This window comes from Cryptotermes secundus, unplaced genomic scaffold (genome assembly GCF_002891405.2).
Source record: "Cryptotermes secundus unplaced genomic scaffold, Csec_1.0 scaffold653, whole genome shotgun sequence".
Lineage (NCBI taxonomy): Eukaryota > Metazoa > Arthropoda > Insecta > Blattodea > Kalotermitidae > Cryptotermes > Cryptotermes secundus.
The window spans coordinates 1,607,969-1,622,828 of NW_019736406.1; the positions used below are offsets into that span (position 1 = coordinate 1,607,969).

A 14,860-nucleotide genomic window follows, 5' to 3' on the forward strand; every position below is an offset into this window, starting at 1 on the left:
TTAATAATGAAAAAACTGAATTTGCTGACGCTGTATAACAGATGTCGCCATTTTGTTGCTTTGCTCTTAATAAATGTTTTTAGTGGCACTAAATTTTGTCCCTCTATCCTCAAACAGTCGGCCTTCGGGTTCATGTTAGGAACATTCATAATTTCTTCATTGGTTGCATCCTGTTGTGTGTTCCAGATATATTTAGGAATTATGTCAACCGTCAACACAACAGATACTCAGTTTTAATTTCGATCTTTATTGCTGCTACATGTTTCGGTCGTACAAGACCATCCTCAGGCAAGTTATACACAGGAATACGTATAGTTATTGAACGAGCAGTACGGATTGATACCAGTGCAACCCTAAACAGATGAGTCTGTAGACCAGTCTACATCGAACCAACGCACAGTGTAGAACACACCGAACGTATATACGCCCAGGCAAGAAACGCATACGCCATATTGTATGATTATATAGCGATACATATCGTGAAAATTGCATAGCTAATATACCACACATAAGCGACCCGTATGTCATGGAAACTTGTCTTTGGGCTCCACAACCGGGCTTACTACGTAGGAAGCTTCTACAACAAGACCTACAAACTACATACATGCCCAATTTCTACTCTGTAGCAGTGAAACCTTAAATATTTAAGTTGGCATACACATTTCTTAACCTACCATACTAAAAAACTATATATATTTTAAAAATTTTTGAAAATGCTTTTAATATTTTTAATATCCCATAACATGGTGTTCCATTCAAACCTCCCACATTTTATCAGATCTTAGAACAGAACATATGAATGGTAGGAAAATGAAACTACAGGAAATACAAGAACAACTAAAAATTTTATTTGACACACAAATAAACCTCTACATGTGCACCATTGGTAGCACGAACAATATCCAATCTGTATTCAATTTCTTGCCACGTTCTTTCCAGTATGTCCATTGGTAGAGTAGCAATCGTTTCACGGATGCGGGCTCGTAAATCTGGGAGGTCATTCACTGGAGGCACGAACTCACGGTCCTTCACGTAACCCCAGAGGAAGAAATCGAGTGGAGTGAGGTCCGGTGAACGTGGTGGCCACCGAATTGGTCCTCCACGTCCAATCCAGCGATCTTGGGCGGTGGCACTGAGGGACGTCCGAACATCCAGACCCCAATGTGGGGGTGCTCCATCTTGTTGGAAGATTATGTTAGGCTGCAGATCGGCTACCTGGGGATGCAGGAACTGTTCTAACATGTCAAGGTATACGCGGCCAGATACTGTAGCTTCACCGAAGAAAAACGGAAATAAAATTCTTTGAGTTTTTCTTTCATTTATTGTTAATTACCATACTTTATCGCAATTTGTTCGCAATGATTTATTAAAATGTGGGAGGTTTGAACGGAACGCACTGTATACTCAACGCAGTAAAAATCTTGATATATGGTATACTTTTTTATATTTTTGATATTTTATCTTTTGTCTTATTTTGTATCTTCTACTTTAATTGTAACACCAACTTGAGCAAAAGTTTTATGTTTGTATAAAATACGACACGTTGCACTGATATGAATCCGTATCGATAGTTCAATAACTGTACATACCAGATGATTGTCTTGTGTGACGGAAACATGTAGCAGAAATAAAGATCGAATTGTAAAACATTAAAACTGAGTATATTTGTTGTGTTATTTCTATTTGTTCACTTGCTCTTCTAGTCACTGCTATTCACCTATTCAGCTATGTTTTAATCGCAAATGCAGGCTGTGAAGTTACATTATTAGAAACAGTTGCTTGAGTGTTAACAGCCTAAACTGATTCATATTTCTTTCTGTTGTGTCTTTTGTTGTTTCGTCCTGTCCTGACTTTTTTTTTTTTATTCGCTCTGACTCTGTAATTCGCCATTGGCTGTTGAGCTCGACACGTGAATAAATAAAGGATCATATTATTATTTTTTTTACTATTATTATTGCCTTTGCTCTGCCCTTCGTTGGACGAGACCCTACTAGCATGATTTATTTTCTACATTAGTTGGCCTTTCCTTTTCTTAGTTTGTTAATTATTTTCCTGTTCTTGAATTATTCAAGCTATTTTAATTACTGGTATTGTAATTATCCAAGCTAAACAGTTTCCACGTGAATCAGAGTAGCGTAGTTATTACGGTGACAGACGACGGGCTGGATGACCAGGGATCGATGTCTGGCAGATGCACACATATTTATCTTCCTCAGCGCGTCTAGACCACAAATGAAGCCCACGCACCCTCCTATTTGGGCCTCTTTCTCGGGTGATAAAGCGGTACAGGCGTGAAGCTAGCCACTCATCTATGTCTGCTACCCAGGTTATGAACTCGTGGAGTTGAACTTTCATTTCCCCATACGTCTTCGTGGAGCGGTGCTTAATTAAGAGCAGTGAGAGCTTTTCCTCGGTCCCTACGGCGCATGCTCGTATCGTCTGCCTAAGATGGCAGGGATGGCTCAGTTTATATGACGACGAGATACGGGCTGGACGACCCGGGTTCGATTCCCTGCAGTGCAAGGTTTTTCTCTTCTCCATAGCTGGGGCCCACCCAGCGTCCTAACCATTGGGTACCGGGGGCGCTTTCTCCGGGTGTGAAACTGTCCGGGCGTGAAGCTGACCACTTACCATCTAATGCCTAGGTCAAGAGAGATGGAGGTATACATCCACTCTCTCGATATGTCTTCATGGCATAGTGCTTAACTAATTAAACACAGGGACAATTTACCATTTACGTCATACTTTGAGCAGGCGTTTTACGGACGAAAAATCGCGTTTTTTCAACAATATCTCCGGTACAGCGATTTTATTTCCCTGCCTATGTTCAGTAGAATCTAGTAACTTTCTAAACGTGACGTAACGACCTACATCGCTATCTGATGATAATGACAACACACAGGAATATTTTAGACACGGTCTGCACGACGCAGCGCGATATTGTAACATGAATTATATAAAACGTGGCGTTGTGTGTAAACACTTCCAGCCCATTAGCATCTGATGGCTTCACGAAACGTCAGGATGAACTTTTTTGACTTCACAGTTATTCAGAAGGCAACCACCCGACGTGTTTATGATTTTATAATTTTGACGTAACTGAACTAACTAACATAATCATTCTGTGAATTCCGAAAGCACTGGTTCGTATCCTGTGGTGAAAACATAATCTAGTAACTTTTCAATAATTATTCACGTCACTGTCTGGTGATGTCGCGGCCTCAGGGATGTTTCATACATTCGAAACTTGTGAGTTTTGTAAAATAAAATTAGTTTCTTTCAATGAAATCATTAAATAGCCTAAGTAATCCTTATTTATAGGAACATGTCAGAGTTTGAATTGAGTTGGAATTCGTTCGTATGAAGCGGTGTGATGGTATGGCGATGTTACGTGTTTGTGAACGGAGGGACCGAACTCTAAGCCGCGCTCGGCTTCCAGAATCTTCACTACGACAGTGCTCTGACCCACACATGCCTGTATTTGTGAACGGAGAGGCCGAACTCTTTTAAGTCGCGCTCGGCTCCCAGAAACTTCGCTACGACAGTGCTCTGACCCACACGTGCCTGTATTTGTGAACGGAGAGGCCGCTCGGCTCCCAGAAACTTCGCTACGACAGTGCTCTGACCCACACGTGCCTGTATTTGTGAACGGAGAGGCCGAACTCATTAGGCCGCGCTCGGCTCCCAGAAACTTCGCTACGACAGTGCTCTGACCCACACATGCCTTTCAACCAGGGAAGTGACGATTATTCCTCTTCCTTCCGGTCTGTGGACTGTGACGCTTGTGTAAGTGGTGTGTACATTTACAGAACTGTTACCTGCATTTGTGTTGACATGCAGTTGCGGTGATCTTGCAGAAAAATAACTTACAGTTTGTCAGATTGTGTTACTAAAATGTGACACGTCTAAACTCGTGAAATTATGAAATCTCCAACAATGAAGAATACTCTACGTAGACAATACAAGAAAGATACACTCTACGTTTTGGATCTATACACATTGACGTACGATTCGCACGAGACTGTTGATTCGTTGGGAGAATACGTGAGTAGCAAATTTAATGTGTCAGCCAGTATTTAGCTCTTTCATTTTCTCCCCATAAAACTAACTTCTCTTTTTTACTTGGGCCTAAGTACTGTTTTAACTAGCAACAGTGTACATCATGCGCGGGCACTCATAATAAGACACTCTGTGCTATGGTATAAGAAGGACCACTATATATAGGATAAGAGTCTAGAACACTGCAGCCATGGTAATGTAACGTGTACAAAATTTTGGCACTCCCGTTACTATCACTATTTTTTTATCAGGACACTCATAAAATGTAGTAGATTTTGTACATACACAGCGAAAAGGAAAATAAGTCATGCAGATATATTTGACTCCTTTGGATTTTACACTAATTAAATTGTCAAGAGGCGATATAATGTTATCGATATGGATTACAATCGATTTCTTGATTTCGCCCATGTCATAAAAATAAAAAATTAAAGAAATATTTATTGGGAGGGAAAGAAAGTTAACTGACTCAGAATGAAATGGTTGCAAATCACAAAGGGCGTTACGAACACATTTTCTCGCATGACTTGGACGAAAAGACATGCAGAAAAGTAGAAATGATATGGAAGGAGGGACAGACAACATTGAATGGCCTTGCTTATCAAGGGATCGTACCGATTGTAAAGGCGATATGCAACGATCGTTTGTGACAGTAGCAACACAATTTCACACTACCAGCCTTTCTATAAATCTTTCAAGCCTAGAGCCAAAAATGAGTATGCCATTGAGAGTAGGATTCTGCTGGCTGCACACTATACTAATAATAAAATGTGCTATTAAATATTTCCAATAAGAAACTTCCTTTTTCTCCCACATTTACCATGGCACAGGATTTTTCGATCTTACAGCCATCTGTTTTCTTAGTTCTGATCGCAAAAGCTTTATAATTCTGTCATCTTGCTTGCTTTAGACATCATATACGCATGAAACACTGACGTGAACTTCTTGTCATTTCAGTCTCCTGCTCACTAAACTTGTGCATTTTCTGTGTGTATAAGCCTTTCCACAAGCATCTGCCGTACCAAATTAACGTAGGTTGATTTAGTGCAGTGGTTCCTAAAATTGTTCGGGCCACCCCTTGGCTCTATAAACTCATGTCCTAACCTATAAAAACATTCTTCAGAACAGCGGTTTGCAGTCTATTATTGTACCACTTCACAAGAAGAGTGATAAAACTGACTAGTAATCATCGGGGAATATCACTGCAATCAACTTCATATACAAATTTTATTCAGTATTCTTCTTTCAAGGTTAAGTCCATGTATAGATGAAATTATTGGTGATCATCAGTGTAGGTTTCGACGTAACAGATCAACTACTGATCAGATTTTTTGCATTTGTCAGATATTGGAGAAAAAATGGGAGTACAATGAGACAGTACATCAGCTATTCATAGACTTCAAGAAAGCCTATGATTCAGTTAGAAGGGAGGTATTGTACAATATTCTCATAGAGTTTGGGATACCCATGAATCTAGTTAAGCTGATTAAAATGTGTTTAAACGAAACTTGTAGTAAAGTCCATACAGGTAAACATTTGTCTGATAATTTCCCTATCCAGAATGGTCTAAATCAAGATGCTTAAATCGCCACTCCTTTTCAACTTTGCCATAGAATATGCTATTATAAAGATCCAGGAAAACGGGGTGGGACTGAAATTAAATGGGACACATCGGCTGTTGGTCTATGCTGATGATGCGAATCTACTGGGTGGTAATATAAACACCATAAAGAAAACAAAGTTTAATTGGTGCAAGTAAGGAGGTTGGTCTAGAAGTAAACACAGAGAAGACTAAGAATATATATTGCTGTCTCATCACCAAAATTCAGGGCAGAATCATGACATAAAGATAGGTAACAAAAGCATTGAAAATGTGACACAGTTCAGATATTTGGGAACGACGATAACAAATCAAAACCAGATTCAGGAGGAAATTAAGAGGAGACTGAATTCGGGTAATGCTTGCTACCATTAACTCCAGAACCTTTTGTCTTCTCATCTGCTGTCTAAAATCATAAAAGTTAGAATATACAAAATTATTATTTTGCCTGTGGTTCTGTATGGGTGTGAAACTTGGTCTCTGACATTTAGGGAGGAACATAGACTGAGAGTGTATGAGAACAGGATGCTGAGGAGAATATTTGGGACCGAAGAGAGATGAAGTGACGGAAGACTGGAAAAAACTGCATAATGAGGAGCTTAATAACTTGTACTCCTTTCCAAGTATAATTAGAATGATGAAGTAAAGGAGGATGAGGTGGGCAGGGCATGCAGCACGAATGGGGGAGACGAGAAATTCATATAGGATATTGGTGGGAAAGCCAGAAGGAAAGAGGCCACTGGTAAGACCAAGGCGCAGATGGGTGGACAATATTAAAATGGACCTTCGAGAGATAGGATGGGATGGTATGGATTGGATTTATCTGGCTCAGGATAGGGACCAGTGGAGGACTCTTGCGAGCACGGTAATGAACCTTGGGGTTCCATAAAATGCTGGGAAATTCTTGACTAGCTGCAGAATTGGCGACTCCTCAAGAAGGGCTCCGGTCCAAAAATGAGTGAGCGAGGGAGCGGTTTGCACACCCACTGAGGCAGATACTCGTAATAACAAAAAAAATAAGATACAACGTTTAGTAGCTACTTTGCTGTTAGTAAATTCTTAATGGGATGGATGGATTTGATGAAGTGATGCCAATCTCTCAATTTCTGGATAAAGCCATAAACATTAGGATAATGCGCCCGAATGGGCCCACCACCATCAGCGCCCCTGGTGGTACAGCTCACTTTGGAAACCACTGATTTATTGGAACAAACGTTACGGCAAGAAAAAACTAATTCAGTAACGTTAAATTAAATCATTGCAATTAACCGTTGCATGTGTATCAGAATTCTGGGCCAGTAATATGTATATAGCAAATAGAATCATGCTGTGAAAGCAACTACAGTGAATAATATTTCGACATACCGACCTAACCAATTTTCTTGCTTCCTGAGGAGCAATGAAATTGTACACGTACAGGCACCCTTGTCCTATGCCAGCGAAAGCATCGGATTGTTAAAATTGCGGCGGTTGGCAGCATTGTAGCATGAAATAAGAACGTACAGCGTGTTGTGTACAGATGAGCGTTGTTGAGGACCTTTGGAATTTCGTGATTTACTGTATCCTCTTTTTTTCTCTTGAAGTGCGAACAAGTGCTGTGACCGTAGTTACTAAAAAAATACAAACATTTGACTACTTTAGAAGATATACCTCAGTTAGTGTCTGTAATAGGGGGACACTTTTCAGGTTAAATGTTTTGAAATTGCCGAAGGGGATCAAAAGGATTATACTAATAATTCCTTTCTTATTGCTAGTTAGGAAACCGGACCGTCTTATAATGTTTGAAGATATCATATCAAATATTAAGGCTCATTCAGCCAAAGTATCCGAAGCATTAACCTTAGAAAATTTAAGAGCACATACCTTGCGTTTTACAGATAATTTTGACAGTCTTAAAGTACAAACAACTAAACTTTCCGATAACATTGTGACAACTCTGAAAAAATCAGCCCCTCGTTACTATGCTGATTCGAAGGCCCAAGGAAAACATGAATTGAAATGGCCAGTGCTTGTGGATAACAAAATGCAGTGGGTTACATTTCCCATGAATGCAGGAAATATTTCGAATTGTGATGATGAAGATGAAGATATAGTAGAAAGATTCATTCGCGTCATAAGTCTAGATGAAGAGAAACCATTTATCCAAGTAAGACATAATGAAATCTTAAAGGAATACAGTGTCTCCTTCAAGCAAGTTTCAAAGTGTGTTAAGATGAGGCATTTATCATCTCTGCATGATTATGGGTTTAGACTAGTCTGAATGAAAATGTGATCGTATTAGGAATACGCACAAAAATGAAAATGCTATCTTCAACTCTGAAGATGGCATTATTCCAGTTCGCCTGCCTTGTGTGTTAAATAAGTCAGATGTTGTATATGTAAAATTTAGTGCCAATAAACTTGAATGGAAACTTTTCCAGTTAAGTTTCTGATGGCAGAATATTTTCAGGTTTTTTTTGAGGAAGGTCCTTTTCTTATTTCAGTCTTTGGTGCTTTAATAGCCTTTTATCTGCTTTTTAATTATTTACATATCAGTTATGAGAGTGTTGTTCTTAATAAAAGTTTATTGTTAATTTGATCAGTTGTAATAATTATTTCTTGTCAAAGTGTGATTTTTTTTGCAGATATTTTGTTCAGGACAGTTGCTACATTAAGTTTTATAAATCTGAATATTTTGTAAGCAAATGATTGATGTAAAATTGCACCAACTCTTTGTTCCTTCATTTGCCTAGAATAATAAATTTATATCTGTAACATGTCTAACATTAAATAATTTTATAATCTCTACTTCTGTAAGTAATATTTGTGCTTTATTAAAATTTTGAAGTTGTAGGAATAGCAACTTGTGCAGATTTTAGGAAATTAGCGTTATAAAAATCTTGTAACTAAAATGGATCTCTGCCATTAATATAGATGTATGGCTCCTTTTCTGTGATTTTTATAGTGGTCAATAATTTTGTATCACATCTCAGAAGACTGTAGTTTTAATGCTCACCACTGTGAGAACATCAAATCTCATGTTGTTCACCACCATGGTCACATCTTCAGATATCTGGACACATGTTGAGCCATTTGAATTCAGTTCACAGCATCACAATCCATTTCTTCAAGATCTATTTTAAGATTTTCCACCCAGTTGTGCTTATCCAAACATGTTTCATTGCTTGTGATTTCCTGAACAGAATTGTGTATGCATTTCTAATTTCAGCCATGTGTGTTGCATGTCCCACTAGTATCATCTTATTATATTTAATGGCTTCACTAATATAAGGTTGAGGTCATAGGTTATGAACTCCACAGAAGAAGAAATATTATATGAGACCTTTCCATGCAGAATTTGTTTTCTTGGCTAATGTAGAATAATGAAACGTCAAGGGACATTTTTGTAACCTAACATAACCTAACCTAACCTGGTAAGGGACATGCAGTGAAACCTGTGTTGACCACGTGTGGTTCCACTGAAAGGCTACCCACTTAGGCAGCTGGCCAGTTTGTAGAAAATTTTGCTAAAATTCCTCATTTTTATGTCTGTAGTGATTAAAGTCTTAACTATTGACTTCTGCTGTTTTTGCTGCTATGTAAGATTTTTTTGAGACTTTTCACATTTTTTAGACCCCGTAACTGTTGTGCAGATACAGAATTGGTGGCTTCTCTAGAAGGGCTCAGCTCCATGAGTGATTGAGTGAGTGAATCAGTTACATTTGAAAAATGCAGCACGAGATGCACCATTTGTTAGATTGTTAACTAATGATCATAATTAACGGGCACTGCAGAAAGGACAGATTTGCAGAGAGATTTTAATTTGTATGGATTAGTAATAAAAAAAATGTGTGGCCAACATAGAAAATTTAAATTGCATTTGGAACCGTAGCATGAAATGCACAAAATGCTGGATATACAAGTGGTAAAATTGTGGAGAGTTGGTCAAATATAAGTTAATATCGTTTTCCCAGTTCCACGAAAAATACAGTCAGCTTCACAGGTTTCTATATAGAAGTTGGATTTGAGGTTCTCACAGCAGTAACTATGAAGACTACTCTCCCTGGGCATATGATGCTGTATATTGTGATAGAAGTTCACAGACATTTTGGAGAAATATGTTGCCTCCATCATCTGTGTAGAAGAGTGTAGTGAGCAACAAGTAGCAAGCAGAGGAAACCTAACCCCTGCTCTGTTTGCAGCCAGTTTCTTGCTTCTTTGCTTGCTGAGCTTTTAATCCTAAAGATGGAGTCAGTATGATCCTCTGCAAGGTCAGTTTACTCTTTCTGGGCCACCTAGTGTTACATCCAAGAAGGTAGCACTTGACATATATACGTACATATGTCTGTAACACAGAGAGACTTATATGTTAAAACTGAATTAATTTGAGCGATTTAATTTTGTTGCATATTTTAGCGCCGTAATGACCGTGAGGAGATTCGACGACGGCTTGCCATGGGCTCAGATGCTGATGAATATTATGGGGGTGAACGCCCAGGCAGGAAACCCAGCCTGCAGGCCAGACTTCAGAGTGGTATGTATGTTCACCATCCAGTGGCACAGTTAGCCTGATTTTCGCTATCTCATCACACACCTTGTGCAGGGATTCATGTCAGAATGAGAGAAGAGAAAGCAGGAGGGGGGCAGATATCTGCCCCTCTTGGAATTTTTGTAAATAACCAAAAATTGAAAACTTACGGAAATATACCAGAAATTAAAGTTCTTTAAAATATTCACAACATGCAGACTGCCTCTGGGGCCCACCCAGTCTCCTATCCAGTGTGTACAGGGGATGATTTCCCTGCAGGTAAAGTGACCAGGGCATGAAGCTGATCACCCACCTCCGTCTTATGCTGAGGTCACTGAGGTCAAGGGTGGTGGAGCTGTACCTATGCTCTGCCATATGTCCTCATGCTTAATTATTTAAGCACAGGGACAAGTTTGCCTTTTTGTTTTGAGTGTTATTCTGAACGCTGTGGAGAAGAGACAAATCTGCTACCCCTGTCTGCAATCGAGCCCCAATTCTTCAGTTGTCCAGTTGCTATATTGATTGAGCTATCCCAGCTGTACTTACTTATTTGCTAATGGAGCTGAGCCCTTCTTGAGGAGCTGCCAATTCTGCAGCTACTCAAGAATATCACAGTATTTTATGGAACCCAAAGGTTCATTACTTTGTTCACAAGAGCCCTCCACTGGTCCCTATCCTGAGCCAGATCAGTCCAATCCATACCATCCCATCCTATCTCTCTAAGGTCCATTTTAATATTGTCCACCCATCTGCGCCTTGGTCTTACCAGTGGTCTCTTTCCTTCTAACTTTCCCACCAATAGCCTATATGCAATCCTCATCTCCCCTTTTGTGCTACATGCCCTGCCCACCTTATCCTCCCTGACTTGACCATTCTAATTATACTTGGAGAGGAGTACAAGTCATGAAGCACCTCATTATGCAGTTTTCTCCAACTTCCTTTCACTTCATCTATCTTTGGTCCAAATATTCGCCTCAACACCCTGTTCTCAAGCACCCTCAATCTATATTCATCCCTTAATGTCAGAGACCTAGTTTCACACCCATACAGAACCACAGGCAAAATTATAGTTTTGTACTCGTATATTCTAATTTTTATGTTTTTAACAGCAGACGAGAAGACAAAAGGTTCTGGACTGAATGGTAGCAAACATCTCCCAAGTTCAATCTGCTCTTAATTTCCTCCAGAATCAGGTTTTGATTTGTTACGTCATTCCCAAATATCTGAACTGTGTCACATTTTCAAAGCATCTGTTTCCTCTCGTTGTGTCATGATTTTGCCCTGCATTTTGGTGACAAGACAGCGACATATACTTGAATGAATGTATAAGGGGTGGGCCTTTTCGGTCCTTGCACCGTGACCTACAGTGATCTATTGTGCTTTGCGACAGATACTTAGTTTTTTCTGTGTTTGCTTCTAGACCAACCTCCTTACTTGCGTCAATTAAACTTTGTTTTCTTTATGGTATCTATATTATCACCCAGTAGATTCACATCATCGGAATAAACCAACAGCTGATGTGCCCTGTTTAATTTCAGTCCCACCAGGTTTTCTTGGACCTTCCTAATGTAAAATTCTGAAGTAAATTTGGAAAGGACTGGTGATAAAGCATCCCCCCCCTTTTTTTAGACCATTCTGGATAGGAAATTTATCACACAGATGTTTACCTATATGGAATTTACGTTTCGTTTAAACACATTTTAATCAGCCTAACCAGTTTCATCGGTATCCCAAACTCTGTCATAATACTGTACAATACTTCCCTCATAACTGAATCATAGGCTTTCTTGAAGTTTATGAATAGCTGATGTACTGCCTCATTGTACTCCCATTTTTTCCCCAATGTCTGACGAATGCAAAAGATCTGATCTGTAGTTGATCTGTTACGTCGAAACCCACACTGATGACCTCCAATAACTTAATCTGCATATGGAATTAACCTTGAGAGAAGAATATTGGATAAAATTTTGTATGAAGTTGATAGCAGTGATATCCCCTGGTAATTACTAGTCAGATTTATGACCCTTCTTGTGAATGGGTACAATAATAGACTCCTTCCACTGATCAGGCAATTTTTCCTTATTCCACATAATTAGCTTATGGATCTTAGAATGTAAGATTTTGTCTCCTGCTTGAATAAGTTCTGACAGAATTTGATCACTACCTGGTGATTTATACCGTTCCAATTTTGAAGTAGCACTTTAAACCTCAACAGGGCTAGGATCAGGTACTAACGGCTCAGCTGTGTGCATTTCTCTCTGTATAACATCGCTGACCATTCATTCATTCATTCATTCATTTATTCAGCATTCCATAAATCCTTACATGGTTAAACACCAATGGAAATAGAAATAGTCAGCATGAGTAAACATCACATACTGCATCACAGTTGTGTAATGTTATACCAGTTAAAAATATTAACAATATACAACATGAAGAAAAGCCATCATCAATAACAATAAAGCGCTATTAACTACCACCCGTAACAAATCTGAAACTTTAATTATTGTCACAGTTAAAATATTCGTCCAATGAATAAAATGAATTTAAAAATAGGAATCTTTTAACAGCAGACCTAAATTTTTTTTAGGAATGTATTTGCATAACTTCTATACTAAAATGACTTGCGCCTAACACTGACTCAGCGCCTGTGTTTGCAGGATTGTGACACCAGCATTAAATGAGGTATAACTGTATTCTGGCCATGGGGTTCTGAGATGTCAAGGCTCCCACATTTTCTAGATGATTGGCTCACAGATGGTGGTGAGGTTGTCAGCCTTATGTGTTGGCCTCCATTTACCCCCAGGAAGACTCATGGTACTCATTTCTGTTAGAGGCTGATTTGACCCCAGGGACATAGTGTGGCTGGAAGGGATAGGTCAATTGAAAAATCCATTGACCTCATCAGGATTCGAACCCACAACCTTCATTGTTTTTCTGTTACTGTAGTGTTTACAGAAGTAGTGTCTTTTTCCCCTCCAGGGATGAATTTGCAGATCTGCTTCATGAATGAGACTGTGTCTGATACCGAGTCTCCTAGTTCAGACACAGAGGCAGCATCATCACCAGTGAAGATGTCAACAGTTCCACGGAGCAGTACTTTGCCAGTAAAGGTACGAGTCTCAAAATAAATTTCAGTGAAACCCCCCCATTTAACCATTTCGAATGCTAAACTGAGAAGAATCTTAAATGGGTTTACAGTGAACATCTGTAAGCATCTGGAGTTATCCAGTTGGTAAGAATTTTGAAAAAAATTTACCTTTTTTTTATAAAGTTATTAAAAAAAATTGTGGCACACAGATGGTCACTTGCTGCCACTAGCAGCACTACTCATCTTCCTCATGTAGGTGCCATTACAGCAGGCGCTAGTTGAATTTGTCATTTCATTACAGTATAAAAAAAGCAATTGAAGCTATCCTTGTAACAGGTTCATTACAGTATATGTATCCGAAATCTTTTGCCCTCAATCCACTAGGTCATTTATGAGAACTCTCACACAAGAACTACATTGAGAATGTGTTTTTTTTTCTCTGCAGTTTCTGTTGTGGCTTCTGTAAGAATTTGTCTTGTTCAACTAGCAGATTCATATAACCATCATACCTAATTTCCCATATATGATGGAAAACAGGGAGTTTACTGTAATTTATCACTGAGGGTCTTGACTTGGATGTCATTAGAATTGAATGTGAGATGAGGGAGAATATTAAATTGAGTAACATTAAATAAGGGGTCCACCATACACTCTAAATTTGTTATGCCATATAACAGAATCTTCTAGTTCAAATAGAGAGAGAGCTTTTGTCACCAGTGAAGATCAGAGAACATGGCAACAGCTCCATGGAGTAAGTAATACCTTGCCAGTAAAGGCATGAGTTTCAGAACCTGGAATGAAATGTCATTGTGGTTCATGGGCACAAGTTTCTTTCCTATAAGTTCTTGATGGTCTGTGAATCAAGGTGGATAAACTTACATTGCATTGAAACTCTTAAGACACGTGAACTATAACTAAAAAATACACAGGGTGAGGCCACCAGCTTACTCTTGGTTTCTTGCTGGGCTTACGCAGATGGAAGTGATTCCTTCCTCCAAAACATCACTGGACTTCTGTCAAACTGCATGGTGTTATAACCCAGAGGATTGTACTATTCTTTATTTAGATGATGGTGAATAATGGTAATCTAGAAAGAGAAAATCTCGCATCTTCTGGTTTGGATAAGCTGGATGAACAATTGCAAATCATCCCACTAATAGTAAACAATTTTATGTTGTACAGGAGGATACACAGGTTCTTAGATCCTCCACTAGATCAAAAAATTGCCAGTGACAAGGGAGAAATAGGTTTGTATCTAGTCATCAATGATGGGGGGGGAATAACCCTTCCTGTAGGATTAATAATACAAATGTTACTCGAATAGCTGAGTTGTTTAAAAATAAAACATATGTTATAAATAGTGATTTTGTTAGCAATAGGAATGATGATTACAATAACCTTTTCAGTATATTCCATCAAAATATTAGGGGAATTAAAGGAAAAATTGATGAGCTTAAGATCTCTATGTAGTCAGGCTTCTAACTTAATTTGTTTCACTGAGCATCATTTAATGGACCATGAAGTTGATGCATTACACATTAAGAAATATAATCTTGGTGCAAAGTTTTGTAGAAGAAAGTTAAAAAAGTATGGGGTATGTATA

General features: G+C 38.8%; 1 protein-coding gene across 1 annotated transcript in view; it reads left to right on the plus strand.

Moving 5' to 3' along the window:
- The window catches only part of LOC111869894 (schwannomin-interacting protein 1), a 615,950-nt gene that overhangs the window by 585,972 nt on the left and 15,118 nt on the right, over positions 1-14,860 (plus strand). Inside the window, exons 10-11 of the mRNA XM_023861756.2 lie at positions 10,055-10,172; positions 13,131-13,279. Coding sequence (XP_023717524.1) covers positions 10,055-10,172; positions 13,131-13,279 — 267 coding nt within the window. The remainder of the gene's footprint in view (positions 1-10,054; positions 10,173-13,130; positions 13,280-14,860) is intronic.